The 12,752-nt window shown below is 33.3% G+C and overlaps 1 protein-coding gene across 1 annotated transcript in view; it reads left to right on the top strand.

The window, feature by feature from the left end:
- Positions 1-6,435, top strand: part of SLCO4C1 (solute carrier organic anion transporter family member 4C1) — a 61,764-nt gene extending 55,329 nt beyond the window's left edge. The window contains exons 10-13 of the mRNA XM_059919402.1: positions 935-1,125; positions 2,405-2,469; positions 3,832-3,969; positions 5,933-6,435. Coding sequence (XP_059775385.1) covers positions 935-1,125; positions 2,405-2,469; positions 3,832-3,969; positions 5,933-6,093 — 555 coding nt within the window. The 3' untranslated portion in view covers positions 6,094-6,435. The remainder of the gene's footprint in view (positions 1-934; positions 1,126-2,404; positions 2,470-3,831; positions 3,970-5,932) is intronic.
- The last annotated feature ends 6,317 nt before the right edge of the window (positions 6,436-12,752 follow it).

Here is a 12,752-nt window from a genome sequence, read left to right as displayed (position 1 = left end):
ACAGTAAAAGCACCACTTCACTTTGACTTCTCTAGCTCTGCTCTGACTTTATTGAGGCCTTAAACATATAAAAAGATTTGTAGTAAGGATGGAGTTGAGATGTAAAAAGCCTTTAAAAAATGATTATGCCTAACTTTTCAAATACCTGAACTCTTCTCCTACAAAAGTAATACTTGTGATTTTTAAACATGTTACTTTCCAAAATTTCATATTATTAATTTATATGTATACACATATGTGCATATATATGTGTATATAAATATATTAAATAGTTAATATGTTAATAAAAAATAGCCTTCAGGATAATGTAATGACTTCTAGTTTTTGATTATCATAAATATGTCATCTTAAGAAGGATCCAGTTTGCTTTTGGTAAAACAATTCAAAAAGTTCAGAAAATTATAGTAAAAAGGTTTAGTTGAAAGTAGTTTTTTTTTTCCCCAAACTCTTGTAATGTATTAGTTAATTTACTGTGGCAATTGTTAAAATTAGAGTGTTAGTTCTTTCAAACTAGCATAGATAGTGAGATTGTCACTATGCATGCTTTTCTTTGTGTCCTAATAATGGAAAAGAAGAAAATTAGCAGGAAAACTATTTGAACAATTGTGATCTATTGAAAGCAGCCTAGAATGTGTGAGATCATCTAATTGTTATATTCTTGTCAATTTGTTTTATAAGACATGAATCAATAACAGGTTACAAGTTAAAATAATGGACACAAAAGTAAAATACAGATTATTCTACTTTGTAACTATGGCCCCTTGTTTTCACTTGCTTGATTTCTTAAGGATTATTACTGTTTCTCATCACTATTTGTTGTTTATGAATTAAGATTGTGTAAGTGTTTGCCATGTCTAAAACTCACATAATTTGCGATGATAAAATATGTTTTGAAGATAAGCACTTTTAGTATGTTTATGTCTAATATTTCCAGGTATATTATAACTGTTCATGTATTGAAAGAAAAACAGAAGTAACACCTACTCCATCAAGTTTTAGTTTTGAAGCTCAAGCTGGGAAGTGTTCAAGTCAATGTAAAAACTTGCCTGTATTCCTTGGCATTTTCTTTGCTGCAATTGTTTTTACCTTCATGGCTGGTACTCCTATAACTGTGTCTATCCTAAGGTATGTGTTATATTGTGAAATTTGCCATCCCTAAGCCAACATGTTGAATGAAAAAAAAAATGGACTTAGGGATTTATTGGGGGTTTATATTGACTGTTGGTTCCAATACTAATTCAGCCCTTACAAGAGCATTAGTTCTGTGGCATTGGGAAAGCTACCTCATTGAACCCAAGATATTTGAGGCTTTAACAAGATCATGGTTGTGAAAGTGTCTTAACATTGCCTACTTGGCATGTACTCGATGCTAGTTTCTCTGCTTCTTTCATGAGGCTTTTGTTGTAAGCTGGAGTTATAATCATTTGCATTTGAGTATGATGGAAATGGCAGTGCATTCCACATGTGTCAGAATCAGAATGATGTGCATTCTGTCTTATACAGTAGGTGCTGTGATATTAAACCTTCCTGTAAACAGTAAAATATGCTGGCTGTCTCCTGGCTCTTCAGTGTTTTGTGCCTTTCATTGGCTCTTCTTCCTTCCACACCACTTTGTAAAAATATTTCCTATTTGCCCTTCCATAAGCTCATCAGCCTTTCGATATCTTTCCTAACAAACTAGCTTTTTCCGTCTTCAATTTTTGTTCCTTGATACTCACTGCTTTTTCACATACTTTTTGACAAACAGAAGCTTCAGAGATTTTGTCTAAAAACATTAAGTAGTCTGTTAACATAACACCTATTACATCTATGTCACTTTTTACCTACATATATATTTTTTAAAGACTACTTGATCTCTTCTATCTCCCATCTAACTCTTTTGTGTGCCAACATCATGTCTCATTCATCTCTGAGAGTTATTACTTAAAGAATTATTGTTGAATCAAATTGAGCATCAGAAATTGTTTTACACTACCTCCAATTTGTAACTGTAACTCACAGGTATGATTTCTGTCTCAAAGTTAATAAGAGAATAAGAATTATTTGCTTGCAACTTAAGCCATATGACTTGTAACTTATGGGACAGTCAAAAAGAAGTCTTGTTAATGAATGTCTTCTCTTCTTTACATTTGCTAAAATTCATACATATTCAATACATTTGTTAAAACTCATTTGACTCTTTTTTGGTATTATTTGCAGTATTTTAGTTGAGATAACATTTTTCTTCTCTTATAATTCCAGAAAGGTTGAACTGTATATAAGCTGTTATAAATAATTTGTTTATTTCATGTGTATAGTATTTGCTTTAATCTAGAAATGCTAAGCTGTTATAAAAATGAATTTGCTCAAAGAGTAAATATACTCTACAACCATTTTTTGTCTTATATGCATTTAATATATCCAGGTGTGTTAATCAAAAGCAGCGATCTCTAGCATTGGGAATACAGTGTATGTTGCTTCGATTATTAGGTATGCCATTTTTCTTAATGCATTGGTAACTGTTGGTTATTTCTATTCATTACTGTTATTGATTTATTCACTTATAGTACGTGCCAAGAAAACAATTAGTTTAACTGCAGTGGAACTGCAATTAGTTTCTGCAATTGTCATTGAAGAAAGCTGTTTTCCACTATTCAAGATGTAGTATTATTTATATATCACATAGGAAAATAATGACTTTACTTTTCACCTACCTGATTGGTTAACTGTTGTTTCCAATTCTGTTGCAAATATTACCCTGAAGAGTATATTATATTTATTTAAAATATAACATATGGTCATCAACACATTTCTAATAGAGCAAGTAAAAGACATGATTTTTTTTCTATTCATATAAAACCTATGACTAACATAAATTATGATAAAATCTTATTTATAACTATTGTAATTCCTTTTCCTCCCTGTATTTAACTCCATTTAGGACATAATTATGTTACATTAGCATTGAAAAATGATGAATTTATGTTTCAGTAAAAACTGTGCTGTGAATATTGTGTCTAGTTAAGAATTGATGGAAGAAATAATTTATGCCAGAAAATTTTTAAGGTTCCAGATGTAGGAAGAATAATAAGGCAGAAACATGTCTTACACGTAATTATATGTGTGTATAATTTTATGTATAATATTATACCCATAATATTAAGATTATTTATAAAAATAAAAATCAAAAGCAGGAAACATTAGAGATCCCCTAGACCAACTTTTCAGTTTTTTATATGAGTAAATTAAGGACCTGAGAGATTCAGGGATTTGCCCATAGTTGCACAATTAATGGTGAACTAGGCATGTTAGTGTGAATGTTTGTGTGCATGTACATATGTACATTCCCATGCACAGTCATGTCACTGTATGTATGTGTATGTATACATAAATATGTATACTCACACACCCACATTAGTTTACATGCACATGCACACACACCCACACACACACGCATAATATATATGCTGTGGTTTAGGAGACTTATTCTGTGCATCAATAATTTATTTTGATTTTTTTAAAGTATAATAGCTAATTTCAAAGACATTTATTAAATTAGAAAAGCAGTGAATTAGAATATTTACTTAACTAAATATTAACCCAATATATGACAGAGATGTTTATTAAAATAATTTCTTGAATTAATTAGAAATATATAATAATTATGTATAATTATTTGAGTGTTTTATCTGTGTTTCTTATATTCCTATTACTTGTACATGAACTGATTGATTTGCATATGGGCAGATTAATACCTATTTTTATAAAATATATACATAATCATATATAAAAAAATCTGTAACTATAAACTATAATCTTCACTTATGTGTATTTCACGTGTAATTCTTCTAGGCACAATACCTGGGCCTATTATATTTGGCATCACAATAGACAGCACATGTATTCTCTGGGATATCAACGAATGTGGAATGAAAGGAGCTTGCTGGATTTATAATAACATCAAGATGGCCTATATGTTAGTGGCCATAAGTAAGTGGTGACTTTTTGATATCTTTAGAATAAATGGATTATGTCAAGAGAAAAAAAATCTTATTGTTACTTACTTAGGTTTTGAAATGTTCAGTCCATGCTTTTGGATTATCCTATAGTCCTGAAGCCGAGATCATTTATCATAGCATATTATAAAAGGTCTTACCTGGAGTCTGCAAGGCTCAGTCTAAAATAGAAGAGAGTAACATTTTAGCTTTCATTGTATCACATATCATATAATTTTCTTTTAACAACTTCTCTCAAACTTTTTTTGGAAAGTATAACAAAAAGCTAAAAGAGAATTCTAAGAAACTGAAATGATTGTCATTTAGGCACCTGGGCTTTGGAAAGCACATAGAGCTGAGGTAGGGAAGTATTTTTTGGCTCTAAGGCACGTTGTAAGAAACCTTTTTATGATTTACAAGGTTAGCCATGATGTTTAACCCTTTTTGCCTTTGGTAGTCTGTCTTCCATAGTCTTGGTTAAGCAATCAATGAAAATTAAGAATAAGGAAATAGATCAATGCATCTAGTTCGAAAGAGTATGATAAAATTTAAAATTTAAAAAAACAACCTAAGAAATTAGAGTATTTAAAAATAGAGAAATTCTAGATATAAATACACACACATACAGAGTTGACCCTTGAACAACATGGGTTTGAACTGCTCGGGTCAATTTATAAGCAGATTTTTTTCAATAAATATGTACTGCAGTACTGCACAGTCTTCGGGTTGGTTGAATCCGCCATCTGGAACCGCAAATACAGAGGGCAGTCTGTAAAGTTATATGAGGATTTTTGATGCATGGGTTGCCGGTGCCCCTAACCCCTGAGTTGTTCAAGAATCAGCTGTGTGTGTGTGTGTGTGTGTATTTAAAATAATGTGTGATTTTCATTGTGATTGTGGTGTGATTATTTTCGCACATGTATCAAGATAGCTTGTTTCTCCTACATGTGTTTAAATCCATAGTATGCTGTCTGAATTTATAATGACAGAATAATAAATTATCCACTGAAGAAATAAATATATAAATCTAGAAAAATAATGAGAAGACAAATATTGACTAGAATAGGCAAAATTAATCTTCCCATCACTTTTACCTGTTAAAAAACATTTTTTATTCAGTGTATTTTTATGCTTAAAAATTTATTTATTGGTTATGTTTGTACTTTTTGACCAAAAAATATAGATAATGAATTGTTCCTTTACCTACTCTGTAGTGAATATGAGAATTTTTTTCCCCAAAACATACATACCTTTAAATATTCCAAGAACATTGTAACAGTAGTACCTATGTAATTGTTCTTCTTATAAATCTAGAAATGCTTAGCGCAGTGAGTATTCCTGTTTTTCAAATACACAGTTTGAGTAAAATATTAATGATTAACACAAATTAACTACTGCAAAAACCATATTGTGAGGTCATTTAATTTATTTGGCTGGCACTTTGATGCTTGTACTGTGACCAGAACTAGTTTTTCTTCAAATAACTGAGCTTAAAATCAGAGTTCTTTGAAGACAAATTGAAGCCTGTGAAGAGTATTGAATGTTATATATTCCCATAGAAGCTTTCTTTTAAGAACTCCAAAGCCTTTTTTATTTTTAGAATTACTTTTCATCATGGACATGAAAATGTTGCAACTTACTATTCAGGTTCAAGGATGTCGTAAGCTATTTTTCCTTGGTTAAGAATGTATTATTGTAACCAAAAATAGAATAATTACTGTACATTTTCATTGTTTAGAAAGAAAATAAGGACTAGTTCATTGAATTATGGACAAATGTTCTATTGAAGAATATCAACTTTCTCACTAAAGTTTTAAAAATTTAAAACATAAAACTAATTGCTTATATACTTCTCTTTAAGTAGTGAGTTTCTACTCATGAAGAATTTTTCAATGAGAATTAATTTTTGTAATAATTAAAGGCCCAAATGCATGATTTATATTTGTTTCTATATTTAGGTGTTACTTGTAAAATTATCACCGTTTTCTTCAATGGGCTTGCAGTCTTTCTGTATAAACCGCCACCATTAGGCAGGGACGTGCCATTTCAAAATCAGAATTCAGTTGTGACTACGGTTTCATTAGAATGTGATCTCAGCAAAGCAGGGCATGACGGGTAAAACAGCAAAAAAGAAGATTGAAAATTGGCCTCCATTTGTAAGAATACACATTGTCACTGCAGCATTAACTATACAATATGGACAATCATATTTTAAAAATTGATATTTTATAATTAAATGTGTTTTCTGTATATGTATGGACTCTTAATTTGGTTTTGTTTTAATATAAGAAACAGACCTGTGCCTTCAAGGCCCATCAGAAGCCTCAAAACACACACACACACACACATATACACACAGAGGTACATCTAGGTACGAAATCCCCAACTAATAAACTATACTAGAACCATAAAACCAATGATTAGTTTAAACTTTACATTTTAAAAACAAAGTGATGTTTCTATCCCTCTTACAACTTGTTTTATCTTAATTATCATTGCCAATAGTTTGGGCTTTTTTAGAAAATTTATGGTGTAAAAATTTAAATTCATCAAGTTTATGTTCGAAGTTTCAAGAACTGTTATTGAATGACCATGAATTTAAAACCATCTAAATAATATTATTTGATTTTAAATATACATATACTAATCTGTCCTTGATTTATTACAGAAAGCTACTGAACTATTAGAATATTGGTTAATTACCTTCTTTGTGTCCCAGTACATAGTGAATTCAGAAATATTAGCATTGTATGCACATATCTTCACTTTAACTCAAGAATTCCAGAAAGTGATTTGTTGATATTGCTGATTTTTAACACTTACCTCTTATTATTCTATGATAGTATTATTCAATTACATGTCTTCCAGAGGAATGTGCCAGCTTCAGTAAAGAAAAGTGCCAATTAGGAAAAGATCTCTTTTTTTTTTAATGGCTTATATGCATTTTATTGATATTCTTTGAAAAGATTTCTTAATGAACTATTGATCAATGTTTGTATACTCAGTACTTTAACTTTTCTCATTTTAAAAACTGATCACCTAGTACATTCCTTATAGCACTTCAGTAGTGCTTTGCTCATAGTAGGCATGTATTATTGTTGTTTGATTAAAACATTGAACTCTATTCTTTAACTGATCCACTTATTTAAAGATTAAGTATTTCACATATATGATAACATTATAATTCCATGTTTTCAGATCAGACTTAGGCCAACTTTGTCTACTCAGAATGTGTAGGAGATGGATCAGTGAACATCAATAAAAATAACTTCTACCTGGTCAAGAATTTTACTGATTAAGAGAAGTGCTGAAGTTTATACCCATTTGAAATTTCATAAAATAAGGCTACTAATTTAATAAGATTCATTATCAGCTTTTTCCTAGGTTAGCTTTCTACAAGCAGTGTTTTATATACACTGTGATCAGAATAACAAACAGAGTAAAGGCCTGATAGGAGACCAGGATCAGAAGCATTAGTACTTCACAGAGTTTAGGAGATTATGTTTGGTGGTAATTAGTGGCCAGTGATGATTCAAGAAATGAGTAGCATTTATAAATTGAAATGCAAGAAGGAATGAATTAGAGTTAGGCAAGCAAGCACACTTGAATATTAGAGAATTATAGGAGCAGTGGGTCAGGAATCAGAGGGACAGACCTACTTAAACCAGGAACATATAAACACCAGAGAGTGAAGCCAGATTGGTGGTCAAAAACCCAGGTATTTGAGAAGCAGGAAATTCATTAACAACCAAAGAGACAGTTCAAGGTAGGCAGGGGAACAAACACGTGATACCTCAATTCAGAAGCAGTCTCCCTCCCACCCAGGCAGACACATTTTAAATTCCTCTTCCAGCCAAGGCTAAAAGGAGATTTTAGGCTTTCTATATCCTATACGTGGAAGCAGGGAATTGAAACATTTTCTAGCTGTAAAATAACGGCAAATCCTCAGGAACTCATTATTAGAGATATGAAACAACAGAAAGAGAGGAAACAATAATTATAAAACATATTAGCCTAAAGCCACTTAATTTAGAGGAAAGAAAAAAAATCACCCCACTCATAGATATAGTTCGATGAATAAGTCACTAAATAATTGGCATTCATAATGATTTTTAGTTATCAAGGGTTTCATTGTATTCAGCATACTCAATTTTAAAGATGATAATCATTTTTACAAAGCTTTAAATGAAAATGATTAAAGTGAAAATAATTTTGGCACTTGAAAGAAGTCAGACTTTTATTTATAACACATATTTACAAAGAATACCTCCTCTTATGATAGGGCAGTATAGACACTACTGTAATTTATAAACATTTATACTTTTGGATTTACCTAGATTATATGAGTTGGTATTATGCTACTTTTAGAACATAATTTTTCATAATATGTATTTTTCACAATTTATAATGATTTTTAAGTAAGTTTGAATCTGTAAGTTGACTATGGTGATTTTTGTACATAATTGGATATATGTCTTAAAATTTAACATTTGGATGTTCTTAATTGTAGGAAATACAAATGTAAAACTCTTATACATGGAAATAACTGTATATAATTGTTTAGCTATGTAAAGTGACAGAAAATACAAGTAAAATTGTGGCTCTTATTTTTTTTCAAGATTTTCTGTATTATAAATAATTATCTAAAATGTATATTTTTAAAAAAATATCAAAATGTTTGTATTAGTTTGTTTTAAGTGTTTAACCTTATTAAATGTCACAGGTTTTGAAATATGATTTGTCTCTGTTTATGTATACACATACATTTGATGGTTGGGAGAGGGAAAATCAGAGTACTTTTGAAGTCGGTGAATCTAATTTAATTAATCCAGTGATTTCTGCTATCTCAATGGATGTATTTAATTCAATATAAGCCATTCATTATGAAATATAGTCTAAAATTCTTTCATATAACATTTTCCATGTAAGACAGATGAATATATAGGATTTATATGAGTAGGATATATGTTACAGATGGTTTATTGTGAAGTATCTGACACCAAAAGTAATGTGTCTTGGAAAGGTTATATTTAATTCATCTTGGGTTATCAAAATTCTCAGTACAATATCTTTAAAGAAATCAAATTGGACATTAATTTGAGATGTAATATTCTTTTCCCCTCACTATAGCACATTCAGGTTCCTTTAGCCTTTTTGTTTGTACCCCAAACAATAAACATTAACATATGTTACATGTGAGTGATGAAAAATAACTAAGAAATCAAAAACAGATCTGGTAAATTGGATCAAAACATTTTAGAATTTTAACTAAAATGAATATAGCTTATAAAGATTATCAAGAATTGACATTCTAGTTTTTTCTTTTTAGATTTAACTTGTCTGAGTTTATTTTTTTAGTTTTATTTTATAATATTTTAGGCTCTTAAAAAGTTGTAAAAATAATACAATTCCCCTATAAGCTTTACTCAGCTTCCCCTAATGTTGACATTTTACATATCCATAGAACAATGACCTAAACCGGGAAATCAGTTAATACCACATCTGCAAAAGGGCATGGCAGAACTATTTACTATGATGGCAGTATTAGTCTTATTTTTGAATTGTTGAACTATGCACATTAAAATGGTGCATTTTGCTATATGTAAATTATGCCCCCAAAGAGTTGATTTGCAAAGAAGAAATGATATTAGAAACAATGTTAAAAAAACAACTATTGCTGGATGTTTCGAAGTCAAATGAGAAAGCCTAAGAGAATCACGCTAGTGATGAGGGTATTTCTAAGAAAGGAGGCTGGTATCTCCTCCTTACTTGGATGTTTGCTGAATTCAGTCCCTCCCGTCAGAATGGAGTATGTACCCCAACATGTTAAGGCAGGACAGGAACGCAGAATTGGGTTCCTGGCTTAAGCTGAGGGATCACAATGCAAAGAGAGGAAGCCTCAGAGGGTTTGCTGCACTCATAACATCTGAAGATGAGAATTTCCCATGCCATGAGATCATGAGATGCCATGAAATGCGACATTCTCCAGCAGCCCTGATGGGACTCTGCCCGAAAGAGCTGCCTGCTGTGAGGACCTACTACAGGAAGAAAGTAAGGTGGGAAGGTCTGTAAGAAATCAACTCAAGGGAGCGTAAACCTGCCTGGGAATTGATAATTTCAGATGTCAGTATTGACCCACAATTGCACCCCATTGTTAAACCAGCTTTTGTAGACCTGCCATAATGGAGGGCATGGAGGTCAGCCAGGGCTAGTCAAGAGAAAATTATGTAGGTCCTGGTGGTGTCAGGTTTTCGCCTCTCTTCCTCTATTCCTTCCACCCCTTCCTCAGTGCACAAGAATACAGAAGATGAAAAGGACTACAGATCTCCCTTGACTTGCAACAGGGTTATGTCCTGATAAACCCACTGTAAGTTGAAAATATTGTAAGCCAAAAATACGTTTAATACACCTATCAAACATCATGACTTAGCCTATCTTAAAGATACTCAGAACACATATTAGCCTACAGTTGGGCAACATCATGTACACGAAGCCTATTTTATAATAAAGTGTTGATTTTATTGAATTCTGAATTCCACAAAGTGAAAACAGAATGGTTGTATGAGTACAAAATGGTTGTATCGGTTACCTCAGTGACCACGTGACTGACTGGGAGCTGCGGCGGCTGCTGCCCACGTGGCAGCAGAGTATCTACAACATATCGCTGGCCCGGGAAAAGATCAAAATTCAAAAGTCGAAGGACAATTTCTACTGAATTAGTATCACTTTCCCACCATTCTGATCTCAGAGAGACGGCAGTGAGCGGTCCTGAAGAGAGATCTTAGTTGCCTGCCCAGGAATTGAACCTGGATAGCCTGGATAAAAAGCAGGAATCCTAGTCACTAGACCGCCAGGGGCTGGAGGCTAGAAGCAAAGTGGCCCTGGCTCTTTCCCCCATTTGAAAGCAAGAATGTTTCAAGGAGGCAAAAACTGTAAAAACAGGTGCAAAGTTTATTATTAGAGACACAGCACAATGTATGGGAGAGCACACAGAGAAACAGTTTAAGACTGAAGCTAGGCAGAGATACACACCCAGAGGGAAAGGGTGTGGGCGTCCTCTCTACTGAGGAGGAGCTCAGTAAGTCAGAAACCAGGCAGAGATACACACCGGGAGAGGAGTGTGGGCGTCCTGAAGGAGGAGCGCAGTAAAGAGGTGATTTAAATCACTTACATAGGACAGTCCTTCCGGGTCTTTGTTTACTTTGGCCAGTTATCTTGTTTCTTTTTCCCCACATCTGACCTGCCCGAGGATCCTCCCCAACATGCATGCGCAACTTTTTCCTAAGATGGATCCCACCGCAGAGGCCTGTTGGGTGTATGTCCACACTTATTATGGGGTGGCGCCCCCTCCCTTTTTGGCCCCCAAGGAGCCTTCCTGCGCATGTGCAGACAGGGAAGTTTTCCTTGACCTCAGGAGTGGTCATCTTCTCTCTTTCCTTGAGCAGAGCTCAGCTTCTGCCACTAGCTTTGTCTTGGAGTGTCTGGGTGAGAACACAGCTTCAGTTTTACTCCACTTGACAGACACCAGCTGTCCAGCCCAGGGCCCCATCTATCTCCTACCTCAATCCTAAAGTTGAAAAAACGGTAAGCTGAACCATCGTAAATTGGGGCCCGTCTGTAGCGAGGAATTTAACCTACTGCTCTTATTAGGACTCTTTTCCACAAGTCAGTTCTAATTCGGGGGCCAGAGAGAAATGGAACCTTTCTGATACCTAAAAATGGCCACATAGCTATGGAATCTATCCAAGAATGTTTTCAAGGAGTAGAGCTAGCAGATCCTGCAGAATGTATTTGAAGGTAACAATGGGATTAAAATGTTGTTTTTCATGAGTTTCACCTTTTTGAATTACTATTTTTGTATCCTCCTTTTACTTATTCAAAGGAAATAAACATTATGTGTTTAGTATATTTCTTCCTCTCTAACCTGTGAAAATATTTATTTCTTAACTTTTTGAAATTCATTAACTAGTGTTTGGGTTGAGTTGTTGGCTAAGATGACTATAATTGAAGTCACCTGTGGAACATTAAAACACTGTTCAAGCCCCATCCAGGACCAATTAAATGCGTTAAAAATTTCCAAGGTGATTGTTAAAGTGAAATCAGGGCTGGGAACTTCTGAATATGAACTAACACATTGAGGAAGATGGGGGAAGAGCATGAATCACATTTTGTGCTCAGTGATTTAATTATGTTTTCTTATTTCTAATTTTGGTCTCTAAGAAAATACAAGTTTGGTTTGAAAGTAAAGGAGAGAGAAGAAATAATTGGGCAATTTTGCTGCTGGGGCTTTCTTCTCAAAATACAGAAGCATGTGTTCTCTGGGATGCAGTAAAGTGAATTGAGGAAGAAAGGGTGCCAGTAAGTTGGAAAGCAATGGAGAGAAATTACCTGTTCTAAATTTTTCCTAAGGCTATTCCTTTCAGAAATAAAAAATTAGAGACAGCACTTGATGAATTCCTTTTCTTGTATTAGCGAGGTACTTCAGTAATAATGTGGACCTAACATTTACTACAGCCTATTTCATGGAAGGATCCAAGAATCGTGGGGTTGAGTGCATGGCATCATGTGGTGATGGGACATGAGAAATTCTGATAAATAAAGTAAAACAGAGCAGATTTGACATAACTAAGTGGAGAGGCAAAAGACACTGACAGACATAAAACAAAGACATCCTGGCACATGCTCCTCAGCAATATTCCTGAGATCTTTCAAAGAATATGGAAAAAACTGATCCATCTGTTTTCCCAATGACAGGACACTGGCTGGTCTTTGCTACTT

The sequence above is a fragment of the Balaenoptera ricei genome, chromosome 3 (genome assembly GCF_028023285.1).
Source record: "Balaenoptera ricei isolate mBalRic1 chromosome 3, mBalRic1.hap2, whole genome shotgun sequence".
Lineage (NCBI taxonomy): Eukaryota > Metazoa > Chordata > Mammalia > Artiodactyla > Balaenopteridae > Balaenoptera > Balaenoptera ricei.
The sequence above is the reverse complement of the archived record's forward strand: the minus strand, read 5'-3'. Positions and strand labels throughout refer to the sequence as shown.